General features: G+C 38.0%; 1 protein-coding gene across 1 annotated transcript in view; it reads left to right on the forward strand.

The window, feature by feature from the left end:
* The window catches only part of SCIN (scinderin), a 75,338-nt gene that overhangs the window by 12,689 nt on the left and 45,414 nt on the right, over positions 1 to 17,235 (forward strand). Inside the window, exon 4 of the mRNA XM_026506654.4 lies at positions 13,073 to 13,222. Coding sequence (XP_026362439.1) covers positions 13,073 to 13,222 — 150 coding nt within the window. The remainder of the gene's footprint in view (positions 1 to 13,072; positions 13,223 to 17,235) is intronic.

Here is a 17,235-nt window from a genome sequence, read left to right on the forward strand (position 1 = left end):
ACAGATATCAAGTATCATCTCAATGGGATGGGCAATATCTGACTTATATTTTCTTCCAGGAAAAGAGGCCTCTCTAAGTTCAGGTATACTTAATAATAATTATCTTTTTAAAATTTTTAGTTATTTATTTTGAGAGAGAAAGAGAGCACAGATGAGGGGGAGGGGCAGAGGAAGAGGGAGAAGCAGACTCCCCGTTGAGCAGGGAGCCCGATGTGGGGCTCAATCCCAGGACTCTGCGATCATGACCTGAGCTGAAGGCAGATTCTTAACTGACTGAACCACCCAGATGCCCCTTATCATTATTATCTTGAAAAGAAGAATTATTGCAAGATCTTGTGCTAGACTCTAGATGGTGGGATTTGAGTTAGGTCTTTTAAACTTTGTAAGGTAGAAATAAAATAAAGTTGAGATAAAAGGCATTCTCTACCATTGAAAAGCCATGGGCAAAGCAGAGAAGGCAGGCGAGCAGAGCATTTATGACGCCTTTCTCCTCCTCATGGTCATTCTTCTCGTTGCCCCACGTACATCTGCATCCCACTTCTGGGCGCAAACACTTCTGCGCTCAGCATCATCCGGAGACTTGCTGTGACCTGTGTGGCTTCAGTTAGCCTGAGGCTCGCACCAGCTGTGCAGTTTGCTTCCGGCTGCACAGCCCGTGAATGGGGAAGCCAGGATCCGACCTGGGGATGTCTGATTCCCACCTGAGCATCTTATTTTACTGCCTCTTTATGGGCAGTAGTTTGGGGAAAAGCATCAGACCACAGCCAAAAGAGTTTATTCCACATGCATGGAGAAGGGACCTTAAGGATTTTGAAAATGGAGCCACACAGTCAAGGTTCTGTTAAGGCAATACTCACTTAGCAACAGCACAGAGATGAAGTGTGCTGAGGTTATAAATCACGGGGAAAATGGCCCCAAGCTATAAACTTCGTGGATTTCTCTCGGGTAGGATACACCTATAGTTTTATTACTGCTAATGTCTAATTCGACTATCTTGGATCACACCAGCTTGTGTGCCCAGTTGAGATCATCATATTATAATGCCCAAAGTACAGTTCTCAGTGTCACACTTAGACATCTGCACCCAAAATGGCAGTACCACTGCCATGAACCTATCCTGAATTTCTTGGAAACGCCCCGCCCCCTTTTTAAAAAAGATTTTATTTATGTATTTGACAGAGAGCACAAGTAGGCAGAGTGGCAGGCAAAGGGAGAGGGAGAAGCAGGCTCCCCACAGAGCAGGTAGCCCGATGCAGGGCTTGATCCCAGGACCCTGGGATCATGACCTGAGCCAAAGGCAGCTGCTTAACCGACTGAGCCACCCAGGAGCCCCTGGAAAAGCCTTTTTCAACTTTAAATGCTAACCCATTCTCCTAACCGGCTTCTCCTAACGTTTTTATAGCCCTTTATCCCTTGATAATTTATGAAGGGTTTTAACATATAAGATAGTATTTTTCATAGAAAAAAGAGACCTCAGTTTTCATCCAAGCTGACTTTAATCTTAGATTCTCATCTCTAAAAGTTGGGTGTTTGATTAGAAGATCTCTGGGGCCCCTAAACAGTAGAGACACTTCCCGTTGATAATGTAATTCATCACTGCCATTACTTGGACACACTTCTTTCTTGAAATAACTTTTCATGTGTACTGTAATTGCCCCACGCATGCAGTAATCTCTTTAATTACCACCCGTGGCTTCCAGCTCAGCTTTCCAACTATGAACTCTTTAATCTTGAGCGAGTCATTCACCTCTCCAAAGCCTTAACTTCCTCATTTATTGTTTTCGTCTTGACTTTGCTTTCTGATGGTACTTCTAACCTTCGCTGACTATGATTCAGTCTCCCCTGACATGGAGTCACATCTGGAAATGACCGTTGTCATCGTGGTTTCACAAGAGAAAAAAAGCCAGAGAGGGGAGGAGCGAGTCATTTGCGTTAATACACGTTGACTGGTGACCTGGGGTTTTCTCTTCTTAGTTTACATTCTTTTCACTCCCCTAAGCTAACTAGGTGGGATATAAGATGGTGTGGCTCTATAACAGAGTATCTTGCAACAGTTTCCGAATCTGCTCCATTCAGAATTATGTCTAATCTAGTTTAGAATCTTTTAACAGTAGTATTGTTAATGAAATCATTTATTATTTTGTTGAGCAAGTACTGAGCTTCCGCATGGGTTAGGTAGTTGGGTGCTGTGGTAGGCAGATGGTAGTTCCAGTGACATATTCTGTCTTCTGGTGGGTAATATCTGCCATGGGAGTATGACCCACAAGTACAGGGTCATATAATACACACAGAGCCTCTATTATGAGATTCAAGGACATATATCTGTTTAATAGTAAATTATCTTTATTTTATAGAGTTAATTACCTTTAATGACTTTCAAGTTGTCTCCTGCTCTCATGCCTGGTTAGAGACATTTGGAATGATTTTGTTGTGGAGACAGTCGTTGATCTCTTATGTCGTAGAAGTAGACTGTACCCCAGGGGGATGCCCTGGTAGGAATCAAGCAGTCCTACATACACTCTCGTTTATTCACATGATCTCTTTTTATGTGACTAACCTTTAACCAGTTGGTATGTTGCCAACAATTTCTGAATGGTGATAAGATCTTGAAATTACCTTGGAGACTTTATTTTTGGGGTGTGTCACAGTAAACAAAGAAAGACATGGGACCAAAATTTTCTCTACCATAAAATCTTAATAAGTTCACGATTTCATAATGACTTTCTGCATTAGAGAGTACAAAAAGAAGCCAGTGCAATTTCTTCAAGTTTGTTTTATTATCCAGGTATGAAAAAAGTAGATTGGACCTCTAAAGTTCTCCTCCAGCTAGAGCCAGCTGGCTAAAACTAAGGTTATGGACATAACCTAAATCCTATATTTTGATTTTGTTTGAGGAAGTCAACTTTTTTGATCAACAATTACTATTATTAACATGATATGCCATGTACCTTCGAAACGTGCTCTTATAGGATTTTTGAGACTATAGTAAATATTTCCTAGATAGGGCCATGTAACCACCTCGATCAAAAGCATGAAATTATAAAATTCCCATTTAATCACATTGAATGTTAAGAAATCAACATTTTAGAGGATGATTTGGATAAGCTATCTTATATTTTAGTGTATTCTCAGAAAATAATATGGAACATGGCTAGATCTTAGCAATTTGGAATTTACTGAATCTTTGGAAAAGTGCTTTTGAGCTGTGTATTTTAATGTTGGTGAATTTATCAGTCATCTTTTTCCCACCATTTTTAAAGCTATGAGGTAGCTGAGGTAATTGTAGAAATGACTAATAAAATCACGTCTAAATATATTGCAACAAAGCCATCAGTAACTACAGAAAGTGAATGATAATGGGAAGAGTCCATAATTTCAAAGTTTGGGATCTGGAGCTAACTCTTTCGGAAATACTTGTCAGAGCCAGCCACTAGTGGAGAGTTGGATTTCACAGGAGGAGGAATTTCTGTGGTGAGTTACTAATTGTGCTATTGGGCATGTTCCGTTTCCTTGTTAACTCGTTTGGTCAGTTATGCAGCTTTGCCCCACTCACCTTGCTATTTATAACCTATGGTCCCCTCTCTCATTGTTCCCTCCTGCTGCTTTGAAACAGCAGTCTAGACTTCCTCATTTACCAGTTGGTCTGCAACCCACGTTTCCTGACTTTCCCTCCCACCATTTCTTTGAATCTGTTCATCCTACAGCAGCAATGGCTTCTGCTAAATCCAGTGGACACTTTGTTCATTACCCACTCCATCCCTGAGCTGCAACTGACCCTGTTGATTACTCCCTTTTATTTTAGCCTCACTCCTCCCCTGGCTTCCTGCTTTTCCTCCCTTTGAAACCATTCTTTCTCATTCTTCTTCACATGGTCTGCCCAGCCCCTCAAGTTTGTTTGTTTGTTTGTTTTTTAGGATTCCACTTTTGATCATTGTCTCCTTATACATTCTTCCTGAGCAAACTTGCCCTCACCCAAACTTCAACTACTCACCCACTGGTAAATCTCAGTGTTATAGTCTCACTCAGAACTCTTACCTGAGATCTATGTCAGTATTTCAGACTACCTCCCAGATATTTCTTGTATCACAAGAACCTCAAACTGGACAAGTCTAAAAATGGAACTCATCAACTTCACCCTCTCATTCCAAAATGATTTCTCCTCTTATTTGTCTTATAATGTTGAATGGAGCTACCCATCATTCAGATCTCAAACTCCAAATATAGAAGTCATCCAGATGGCTTCTCCTAGGGGCTTTACATTCAACTGGTCACTGGGCCTACTCTCTTCTACCTCCTGAGTGTCTCCTGAATCCTTCCCGGGCTCTTTATCACCATGGTATTGTGTCAGTGTCCTGTGCATGACACTTCCCCTCAAGTCACCATGCTTTTGCTTTGTACACATTGTTTCCATTGCCTAGAATCCACTCTTGCTCTGCGTCACTTTTCTTTGGTAAGCAATCCAATATCATCTCATCCTTAAATATTCAACTTCGATATTGCTTTCTTTTTTTTTTTTAAGATTTTATTTATTTATTTGACAGAGAGGGAGAGACAGCGAGAGAGGGAACAGAAGCAGGGGGAGTGGGAGAGGGAGAAGCAGGCTTCCCACCGAGCAGGGAGCCCGATGAGGGGCTCAATCCCAGGACCCTGGTATCATGACCTGAGCCAAAGGCAGATGCTTAATGACTGAGCCACCCAGGTGCCCCTTCGATATTGCTTTCTGATACTGCTTTTTTTATGGTGTGTTCCTTGGCCTCTTCCTCTCTCCTTCCCCTGTCCCATGTTGCACCCCTGTAGAATTAGGCAAGCCTTTATCTCATATTTTCTATCACCTTGCAGACTTGCCTTGAGCATTTTCCACATTGCCTGTCCATTCGTTTATTAACCCCACTCACTCACTTTTTCCTTAGTAGAAGGCCCAGAACTTACAGTCACTCAACAAATGTACATGTGTCCAACACAAAGCATACAGTCTCATGCAGTCATGCAGATAGAGATGTAATTTTCTTTTTTCACCTGTAGCTCAACCTGAGTTCATAGTCAAGCTTCTATTTCCACAGAAGGGTTAAAAATAAAATAATCTTGCCCTATTAAGGTGAACCTTGTTTATCATGAAAGCAAATCAAACTTATCTCACCCATCCCCTTCTCCACCCCTCAGGTATAGGGGATTGTATGTGCGATATTATGGCCTGAGGATGGGGGATCAGGTTGAGAATGGAAGCGAGTCTGTTTTATAGTGTTTAGCCCTCACTCCTCTCTAACATTCATTGAGTCTTCGTCATTTCATTCATTCTTGAGCTTTGGACTTTGGACTTTGGCCTCTGTCCCAAGACTTTTACTGGAAAATATTCTTGGTCTTTTGATATGTCCACCCTTTCTGGTTCTGTCAGCCATTATAGTAGCCGCTCTGGGATTCTGCCTTATTTTTCCCATACCACATGCTGCGTGGGGACACTGTACCCACATTGTACCAGTGCCCATTGGTCTAACTGCCTGGATACTTACTGCCCACAGTTGTTTCTACTCTAATGCTCAGGGTCATGACAACTGTGACAACTGTGTTGGAGGGAAATGTACTGAGCTCTTCTCAGAGATTCACTGCATCTGATCAAGTTTCCTAGTTCTCTTGTAATCCCCATAGTTTTCTCGGACCTGACCAACCAGTCTTATACCATTTCAGTGTTGCCTACTGTGTGGTTCCTGCAATACACTTTAGTCCCTAAGGCCAAGACTCTGATGCTTCATATGCAAAACCAATTTTCTGTAAATTGCTGCATCCTCACTCCTTCCCTCAGAAAACTTTACTCTCACAAAATCAAGATTTTTTAAAATTAAACCTATGTTGGCTTTTGGACTTTTGTCTCTACTATGACTTAAAAAGGTTTATTTTAGAACAAAAGAACTGAATAAAGTCTTCTTTGTTCTGGATAAATTTGTCCTTATCTGAAAGTTATCCATTCCACTAGTTTTATAAGGGGAAAGCCTTGAGGCAATAAGAAAAGATAATGGGAAAAATAAACTTAATGTTAAATCTCTAAAATTTACCCTTCAACAGAAGTAGGGATGAATGGTATTTACTGTGCACTTGGTGTGTGCTGGGTGCTGGAGTATAAAGATGGAAACCAGATAGTCTTTGACTCCAAGTGCTGTGAAATGGTGAGAGGCACAGACACATACACAGCTTGGAGTATGACGAGTAGAAGGTGGGAAGGGCTGGAATGGAGACACAGACACATTACAATTAGAGAATAGACGAGGGCACTAGGAAAGACATCTCCTGAGGTATTAGGATTTAGGTTTTCATTCTCACAGTTTCACATTAGAATCATGAGGAAGAAGTTTTTAAGATACTGATGCCTGTGTGATATGACCCCTAAAGAATCTGATTTTAGTTTTGGGATAGGACTCTGGGGTAAGTACTTTTTAGGCCTTATCTCAGGTCATTTTATTGTACAGTTAACGTTGAGGACCATCTCAAAATGGTAAATGTCTAAAGGTGCTGGAAAATTCAGGGTTACATGTCTGAAAAAAGAGTAGATCAGTTAAAAATAGTTAAGTCACCAGTATGTGTGGCTGGCAGCAATTATTTTTGATGAAATGTGGCTATAAAACTTCTTTGATTTGCCAAATACTCTGCAGAGTACAGAGAATGTAATTGCACCAACTCTGCTTATCGCTGTGAAAAGAATGCTCCACAAGCTGTCACCTGGTCCCAGTAAGTGACATCACTACCAGCAGCCAAGCTAGAAGGGTCCAACTCATGTCCCCCTCTCCTTGTCCTCCAGTTTAGATCCCTTGATTCTTCTCTTCTCCATAGCCACTGCTCTGCCCTAGCTCACATGCAATCCCTTCCTTTCGGGTCACCAAGCCCTCAGTGGCCATGCACACCCACTCCATCTCCCATTCTTCAACCAGAGGTGTTTTAAAAATACATATATGTGGGGGCGCCTGGGTGGCACAGCGGTTAAGCGTCTGCCTTCGGCTCAGGGCGTGATCCCGGCATTATGGGATCGAGCCCCACATCAGGCTCTTCCGCTATGAGCCTGCTTCTTCCTCTCCCACTCCCCCTCTTGTGTTCCCTCTCTCGCTGGCTGTCTCTATCTCTATCGAATAAATAAATAAATAAAATCTTTAAAAAAAAAATACATATATGTGTCATTGAATGATATTGAGTTGGCTTGGCTTTGAGCAACAAAAAGATGGGATGTAAATAAACACTTGTTCATCCAAAAACTAAAAAAAAAAAGTCATGGTTTAAAGTTTAAAAATAGAAAAAGTAGATTCCTGGACGTTATCTCACAAGTCATTATGGTGTTTAAGTTATGCTTAGCCTCAGGCAAAGAGGATATCTGAATGCGCTTTTATATTTTGTTAACTGGATCTAAGGGAAAAGTAAGCACAGTAAAAATAAAGCCAGTAGGGGCAAGGGAGAGCAAGAGGTCTGGCCACCCTTCTCCTTTTATAAAATTGTAGATGTATTTAGAATAAATAACTTAGCAAAGGAGGAGAGAGTAACAAGTCTATGCTGAATTCTTCGCACATGTTATGAGTCAACGTCACATGGGCTGTTCTGGGTGCTCCTTTAAACTCTGCTTCTGAAATCTCGCTTCCCTTCAACGGCATCATTGAGTATTGTTATTTCTCCTCTTATTTCCTGCCCCCAAATGAGGTTTGGCTGTACTTTGATGTTTTACTTGTTAACTCTGACCACATAGTTTAAAGGAAATTTTAAACCTCTAGTCTGTCCACAGTATGGTTGTTTCCATAAATATCACTCACTGGCTATTATTTCTTATTATTGGTGCTCCAAACAAATTGCCCAGAACGGATTTGTCTTTACTCCCTTATTTACTTTTCCAGAGATTATTCCAACAGAATAATTTTGTATTCCTTTAAGAGCTTGTATACTAAGAGTTAGTTCTAATTTGGCAAACTTCAACTACAGGGTGTTCATGGGCAATAGTACATCAGCAAATTTTGGCCAAAATTTAAGTGCATTCCATTCCGAATTGAATAGGTACTTCCATATTGACAGGGGGCTTTATGTCCCTTCCCCCAAAGAAGTATAACATTTAGTGTTGGATTGTTAAATTCTTTAGACTCTTAGAGGGTAAATAGTTGCCTCTGAAACTGTGTTTGCTTTATCATTTTCAGTATCTCACCTGCTTAAATCAGATTTACAAAAGAATTATCTAAATCCCATCAAAGTATTATAAATAAAACAATTTAAATTATGAAAACTTTTTGTTGTAATAATACGTATTAACCTGTTACATTAGTTTGGGCATTTTTTAGCTCTGTGTGTAGCATTCTTGGGTTTTTTTTAGCTCACACCCGCCAAAAAACAGGGTAAGTTGAATTATAGGAGCGTTTTTCAACCACAGGGCCAATTGAGTACAGAGTTTCCTTGTGCACAGGGTAGAGAAGTGGTCTTACCCAACTACCTCTGAATAGAGTAAGTGTTGGCACTGCAGCTTATTAATAATGCTATACACATTTATTTAGCACAGTAGAGCTTTGTTAAATGAGAAGTCCTAACCACATCATCCATCCATGATAGAATTTAAATTGCTCAGATTTAATGAATTGCTATAATTCTGTTTAAAATCTAAACAGATTTTCTATTTAAAATCTAAAGCATGTTTTAATGTGTTGCTGCCGTGATTGAATGAAATATATTTGCAGGAAAACTTAAGTAACATTGAAAGAAAAGGGTTTTTTAAATTAATAGACCCCTTTAAACAATTCTGGCTTTTGGCAATTTATAATTAAAGTCCGTATTTTATTGTATTTCTTGTCTGAATTCACCACTGAAAATTGAGTCTAGGAAATAAGAGAGTATGTCACTTTTATAGAAATAGTAGCACAAAATTAAGTGAAAATAATAAAAGAGTAAGGATAACACAAAGCATTCATTTTCCTGCCCAATAAGAAATTTTCTGTAACACTTTTAGTGATTGGGTCATCTTTGAGTTAGAAAGGAAAATTTTACTTTTAACAGTTTTATTATTTTTATGAGCATTTCCTAGATATGTTTTTGCTATTTTAAAATTTTTTTATTGAAGTGTAGTTGACATATAATGTTATATTAGTTTCAGGTGTACAACATAGTGATTTGACAGCTCTATACATTAAACAGTCTTCACCACGATAAGTGCCCTCTGTCATCATACAACGTTATTGAAATATTATTAAGTGTATTTCCTATGCTGTACTTTTCATTCCTGTGATTTATTTATAACTGAAAGTTTGTACCTCTTAATTTCCTTCATCTATTTCACCCACCACTCTCCCCTCTGGCAACCACTAATTAGTTCTCTGTATTTATGATTCTATTTCTGGTTTTTGTGTGTTTTATTTTTTAGAGTCCACATTTAAGTGAAATCATGTGGTATTCGTCTTTTCATTTCGTTGATAATTTCCTTCACTGTTCAGGAGCTACTTAGTTTGATGTTGTCCCGATTGTTCATTTTTGCTTTTTTCCCCTTGCCTGAAGAGACGCATCCAGAAAAATGTTGCTAAGGCTAATGTCCAAGAGATTCCCGCCTGTGATTTCCTTTAGGAATATAATGGTTCCAGGTCTTACATTTAGGTCTTTAATCTATTTCGAGTTCAGTTTTGTGTATGGTGTAAGAAAGTAGTCCAGTTTTACTCTTTTGCATGTAGCTATCCAGTCTTTCCAACACATTGAAGAGACTGTCTTTTCCCCAATGCATCTTCTTGCCTCTTTTGTCATAGATTATTGACTATATAAGCATGGGTTTATTTCTGGGCTCTCTATTCTGTCCTACGTGTCTGTTTTTGCACCTGCACCATGCTATTTTGATTACTGTAGCTTTGTAGTCTATCTTGAAATCACGGATTGTGATATCTCCGGCTTTGCTCTTTTCGCTATTTTAGAAGTAGAAACTGAGGTCTGTCAGTGATGGTGAGGAATATTTTCTACCACTAAATTTATCTGTGAACTGATACTGCACATAAAAACTCCCAACCCAAGCTAATATCATAGAAAATATTTGGGGATCCATGGAATACTGTAAAATCTACATTAAATAATAATTATGTTAGTCAAATTATTATCTACAGTTCCTTCTAAACACACTTTACCAAGCTTTCATAATACTTTACAGAAGCTAATAAAATTTAGTGTGATTTTATATAATCTTTTTGAAGTTGGTGAGAGGTCACTTATATGGAGAACATTAACATCTGTTGGACAGTTACATAAATGTAGAGCAAGTCAGTAGTGAAAGTTGCTAATAAGTGAGAAAGCTAGAGATCTAATCTTCTGATCTATTTCCTGTATTTCGCTGTAATGTAAATATTAGAAGTTTGCTTTCTCAGACCCACTGAGAAAAGAATCATTGGCAAAATCTCACGGGATAAGATAGGACAGATGTCTGAGCCAAGAGCCTAGCTGTACCTAGCAGAGGAGTGTGCTGGGCTGCCCTGGGTAATTAGATGTTGAAGATTCTCTGCGAATGCCTGCCAACTGCGCTGTGCTCAAGGCCGCCATCAGGGGTTCTCATCCTGAGTTGAATGCTAGAATCATCCAGGGAGCATTCAAAAAACAGCGCTGCTCAGAACACACCTGACTGTCCCTAAGGGTAGTGCTCAGCTTTCTGTATTTTTAAAAATCACTTTTCTGTGCCACAACCTGATTTTAATGCACAGTGATCGGCATTGACTAATCGTTGGGGTCCATTTGTTTTCGCTCTTTGTAATTGCTGAACATGGGCATAGTATTCAAATTGACCAAATGTGAGTCTCATAGTCAGATGCCCAGATGTAGAAAAGAAATTAGAGAGGAAACAGCAGCAGTGCTGTTAGCATTCTTCTAAAAATGGAAAAGAAATGCCCCTTGACCACGTAGACTAGTTCAGATTCTAGAGTGAAAGGAGTTGCAAGGCATAGTCCTTTTTATTTTACTTCTTATAAAGACTTGAATTTCTAAAACATATATTTTATTCTCAAAGAGGAATATGGAATAAGTGAATCAGGAACCTGGGGCGGGGGTGAGGGGCCAGAGAGTCTACCCCAGGCCTGTGTGATTCAAAGCTGGGCCTCCAGGGCCTGGAAGAGAGCCCATTTTGGGCCATCAGTAAACTACCTGTGAATGAAGAAATGACTCTGGACTGGAAATGTTTTATCATCAGAGAAAAGAGCCATTCTCTCTATGGATGCTTGGGTGCTCTTTTATTTTGCTGTTGTTAATTGATGTGCTCTTTTAAACATTGCAAACACAAGGTCGTATAGTCATTAAGTTGCAGCCTGGGTCTGTCTCCTTCACATTTAACCACTACGCTAACCACCTCTCCAAGACGGACTGCACGCACTGTGTGTGGAAGCATTTTGAAAGCAAGTGTAGAGCAAATACATTATTATCATTGGATGTCTACATGTCAGTCTCTCCTTGCCAGCTTTCTCTTACTCTTCTCTCTATCCCCACATAGCTCATCACGGGCACTTAATAAATGTGACATTAAAAAAAAAAGAAAAAAAAACTATCAGATAAAAATTGAAGGCTCTCTTTCTGTGTATATATGCCTCTCTCCATCTGTTAAAACTGTGTATCTTTAAAAATCTTTTTTTGCAAATACAGAAATGGAACTTATGTTTCTGTTTCCACTTAAATGGAACTGTATTATTCTGTAGCTTTATTTTATTCTCGATGGTGTACCTTGAATGATTTTCTGTGTCGGTATTTAAACACTTTTCTCAGTTTTCAGGCATTGAAGAATAGTCTGCAATCTCCATATAACAACATTTAAACAGCCATTGACCTACTGATGGACATTTGTGGGGTTTTTGTTTTGTTTCTTTGTTTTTTTAAACCATATTTGACTAGTATGGATTCCTAGAAATAGAATTTCCTGACCTAAAAGCACGTGTAATTTTTTGATACGATCCCAAACTTCCCTCAGAAAAAGACTCAGTTTATACAACCCAAATAGAATGTGATAATGCCTATTCCCACTCCCCCACCAAGCCTAGGCACCATTAAATTTTTCTTTCTTTCATTAAAACCACACTTAATGGAGAAAATGATATTTTATTATTAGTTTACATTTGTATCTATATCTTTTGAACACTGTACCCAAGTCTAAAATATACAATATTTTAATCTAAGTAGCAGCTAATATAATCTGTTGACTTTAGAATACATCAAACTTTCATTCTATATGTATTTTTATAAATTTCTATGTTAAAATATAACTTTGATGTTAAGTATCTGTTTTTTCTCTATATCATAATTATATAAAGCTATTATCCTATTATAGAACATTTAATGTCTTCTCAATGCCTAACTAGTATAATTATATAGCAATAAAAACCCTTGTACATATGGTTTCTTCCTAATCTTTATGAATAATTTATTAGGATGAATTCCAGATAGTGATATTACTGGGTCAAAGGTTTTAATTCTTTTTATGGCTTTTGATAAGATTCATTAAATTGCTTTACAAAAGCATTTGATCAATTTTATAATCATCAAGAGCACATTACTAAACAGATTCTTTATTACCTTTCTGAAATATGATAAAATTATTATTTTATATTTAGGTAATACAAGTTTCATAAATTGTAATTAGTGGATATACACAAAGCATGGTGAGATATATACTTATATTTTCCATGTTTAAAAAATGGCTACTTTATAATGCTAACTGAAAGCAACAGGATACAGAATGAGGTATAAGAATGTAAAATTAGGGGCGCCTGGGTGGCTCAGTTGTCAAGCGTCTGCCTTTGGCCCAGGGCGTGATCCCAGGGTCCTGGAATCGAGCCCTGCATCGGGCTTCCTGTTCTGCTGGGAGCTTGCTTCTTCCTCTCCCACTCCCCCTGCTTGTGTTCCCGCTCTTGCTGGCTGTCTCTCTCTCTGTCAAATAAATAAATAAAATCTTAAAAAAAAAAAAAGTATGTAAAATTATATATACCTCAAGAATATATAACTTCCATTTTATTTTTTATATCTTTTTGTTTTTTCCTAATACTTACAGTAAGTATTACAACAGGGCTAAATGTTCTCCACATATTTCTGGGTCAAAAGATCTGTCTCTTTCTTTTAGGAAATTTACCAATGGTGTGGTTCCTCGTGCAACAAATATGAACGTCTGAAGGCAAACCAGGTTGCCATTGGCATTCGGGACAACGAAAGAAAAGGAAGATCTCAACTAATTGTGGTAGAAGAAGGAAGTGAGCCATCAGAGCTCGGAAAGGTATTGTGATTGTGTTGTTTTTAAAGGTTTACCTACTGTAAGTGGTGTGTGTGTGTGTGTGTGTGTGTGTGTGTATGTGTCTGTTAGTTTTAACAAATTCTCTAATACTGGGCCTAGGCTAAGATTAGGTAAGAGAAAACACCAGGGTTATCTAAGTCATGATACAGAGAAAATGGAGTCATGACTCTTTTCTTTCACCATTGGTATGACTACCAGAGGAAGATCTGATTCCATCTTCTGTTGTATAGGCGGACAGATGGGTAACACTTCGGCATTGACTGTAAGAATGTATTTTGGAAGGAAAATAATAGTTTATTCATGTGGGATTCTGAATATATATATATTAATGCCATGGTAGTCTTCAATTTTAGCATTCATTACTTTATTAAAAGGATGAAATAAAATCTTATTCCAAGAGAAAAAATATACCAATATTTTAAATATTTTAATCATTTTAAACTAAGAATTCTTGGCAAGACCCTTATGATTTTAGTATAGTTGTTGAATTAATTTAAAAATTATCTCCACGGCTCTTTATACCTTTATTATTTACTTAACAATTATAGCAGTCTTGGACATTTAGTTGTGACCAGTTTTTCCCCTTTAAGAAAACTGCAGTGAGTGCCTAAGTATGTATATTTTGTATTTTCCCTTAAGATTATGAGTCAAGGGTATAATCATATTCAGGTGTCTTGATACATGTTGATACATTGATTCCCATAAGTTTGTTCCACAATATTTATTGAACCCCTATGGTATGTCAGGCACTAAATGTTTGTACCAATGTTTGTTCCCTCATGAATTCGCAGAACCCTATCAAGATTTACTGTTGTAATAATACCATTTTGAATCTTCCTGCGTTTAATAGTAGCAGGTGGTATCTCTGTGAGTCTTTATTTCTTGGAATAGTACACATTTTCCTCAATAACGTTAGCTATCTGCACTCAAGTTTTTCTAACAACTGTCTTGTAAACATGTTTTTAATAATTTTGATTTAGAGCAGTTTCATGCATTAGTTACTTGATGTAATAATAGCCTACATAGTCCAGTGATCAAAAATTATATGGAATAATTTTATTGTCATAATGTCTTTAAACTTTATTATTTTAATAACTACCGAACACAGACTTTCATGTTAATGATGTTTTAAAAATGTCTTTTATTCAGTGGGAAAATGTTCATGGTCAAATGCTGAGAGAAAAGGCAGGATATAAAATTTTATATACAATAATATCTTAATGTATAAGTTTATATGTAGGTATATAGCTATATATTTGTATATACATATATATCTGGGAAGAAATATGAAATATTGCCAATATTACCAATATTGTCTTTGACTTTTGGGATATGGCCCTCATTATTTTTTTATTTGTCCTTGCATTTTCAAAATTTATTACAATAGGTGTATATTCCTTTTATTATTATTTTTTATTTTTTCATGTGTTTTCCTTTTATAATTGGGGGGAAAGGCCAACTAAAAAAAAACAAAGTAAAATTAGGGATTAACTGGGTTTTCAGTAGTCATAATGACATTGCTAATAAATTAGACCTCGAAAACTATTCAAAACAATTTCTTGAACTTTTAATATTCTTTCAAGGCCTCTGTTCTAGAAATGTAATCATTTAAGTCTTCCAGATTTCATATTTGGAAGTAAAAATCTATAAATAAGATGTATTTCTAATTGATTGTAATGTCTTGTTTCAATAACTGTGCTTTGCTGTGAGTGGACCCAGGACCAAGATTTGTCCTGGTGGAGTAGTGAAGGGGGTGCTCTGTTAACTATCAGACTAGCTTCTCTTCTGTCATCTTGGGTCCCAAGTAAGTCCCTTAACCTCTGTTGTCTCAGGGTTAGACGAAATGGCTTCTATGGTCCCTTTAGTTTCCGATGGTCTGTGATCCCACCTTGTCTCTTGGGCAGTTTCTGTGTTTCATTACCACATAGTCTGTAGTCTGTACCAGGAAGTGAAGCCACAGGCTGAGGGCCCAAACTGTGCATGTATACATTTGCTTGCTTATTGGATTTCATTTAGAGTTTTGAGGAAAAAAAGGTTAAGCAGTAAATTAATACTTTAATTACTACATTACACTGTTAAAGATAAAAAGAAAATGTAAACCTGAAGAGAAAAATTTTTAAAATATAATTTTAATTTAAAAATATTAGTGATAGAGATAAGGGACATAATCCTTAATGTCAAATGTGATGTTTATGTGTTAGGGGATTATCATTTTTTGGTTTTTAAAATATTCTAGGAAGCACCTACCTTGCTTTTTTTTTTTTTTTTAAAGAATTTATTTACTTATTTGACAGAGATAGAGACAGCCAGCGAGAGAGGGAACACAAGCAGGGGGAGTGGGAGAGGAAGAAGCAGGCTCATAGCAGAGGAGCCTGATGTGGGGCTCGATCGCATAACGCCGGGATCACGCCCTGAGCCGAAGGCAGGCGCTTAACCGCTGTGCCACCCAGGCGCCCCCCTACCTTGCTTTCTTTTCAGAGCATTCAGTGTATAGTGCATTTTATTTGACAGCTCTCATTTACACAATGACTTTTCACTTTTCTTTCTTTTAAAAAGCATTTGTTGGGCTCTTTGTTTTCACAAATGTTTTGTAGCCTGGTTAAATAATTATTTAAATAGTTGTTTGATGAATTAATTATGTACTTATAATAAACTGGTTTGACTTTCTAGGCTTTCTTAGTATTGTACCCAAAATGATAAAATTCAAAGAGGTCATGAACTTGTTTGGAAAAAATTACTTTATTTTCACTAACTTTTAATGAAAATTTTCTCCGGTTGTGAATATAGTTGATAAACCAGTAGCATGAGCAGAATCCGTGACTTTTCAGATCACATTATAGTTATTTATAGATAACTTTAAAAGTTATTTGTCTTCATCACTTCTTGGTAGTTATGGTAGCTATTAGACCTGCTGTTCAATAATATTATATAATGAGTAAATGAAGAAGCTCATATGGTACTTTATCACATTTAGAAAATACATTTTGATAGCTGTATTCCAATATAATTTTATGCATTAGAAAGTATTTATCTTAGAAGGGGCACAAAGACTTTGAAGTTATCCCAAGTCATTTCTATTACACATACACAAAAGATTTCCTTGTTGAAGACAATAGAATGTCATTTCTTTTTCTGAGACTCTAATGCGACAGTTGATATTACTAGAGAAGGACTCCAAAAATCTAAAATTCTCTCAAAATATCTTTTAAAACTGTCATTTTAGGTGATTCATTTTTAATAAGACTCTTTTAAAGTTATTTATCTTCAAAAACTTCCTACACTAGCATTTACAATTATTATAGACTTCATAAGTGTTTTTTTTCCACAGGATGCCAAAGTCGGGATTTATTGTTGTGATTTAGGCTAGCAGATTCTGGGTTTCTGGGGGCACCATTCCGCAGGGCTTGGACCATAGGTCAGGGTGAAAGGCAGCTAGGGGCAGCCCTGACACCAGGCTCCGTGCTGATGCTGCATTCTATACTTCTGGTGAGGCTAGGATTTCCCACGGGCCTCAGGTCTTGGAAGGTAGAGACCGTTTGGGACACTCAGGGCATGGAGAGGCTGAAGGACTGGGGTAGGCAGGTGACCAGAAATCTGGATAGGCGTATTGTAAAGGAGGGACTGGAATCCTCCCCCAACACCACGTCCCTAAGTAGATGGCCTCTACGGCCTGGGTTCTTTCAGGACCCCATCATTTGATTCTGTAGGTGAGGAAGTACCCAGGTCAGTTGATAACACACAGGCTCTGTGCCCTTGCTATCTGCACACGGGCATGGTTTCACATGTACACAGAATGATGTCAGTCCAGGGTCCAATGAGCAATGCAGACGGCCAAGGTTGGGAACGGTCGGCCCTGCACAGAGGAGGTGGGTACAGAGCCAACAGAGGGGCGGGGGGAGAGGAAAGGCATTCCAGGCCCAGAGAATGGCAGCAGCAGAACTTGGAGGAGAGAATTAACCCGCAGAATGAGGAGGAGGGATACAAGTGAGGAAGAG

This window comes from Ursus arctos, unplaced genomic scaffold (assembly GCF_023065955.2).
Source record: "Ursus arctos isolate Adak ecotype North America unplaced genomic scaffold, UrsArc2.0 scaffold_3, whole genome shotgun sequence".
Lineage (NCBI taxonomy): Eukaryota > Metazoa > Chordata > Mammalia > Carnivora > Ursidae > Ursus > Ursus arctos.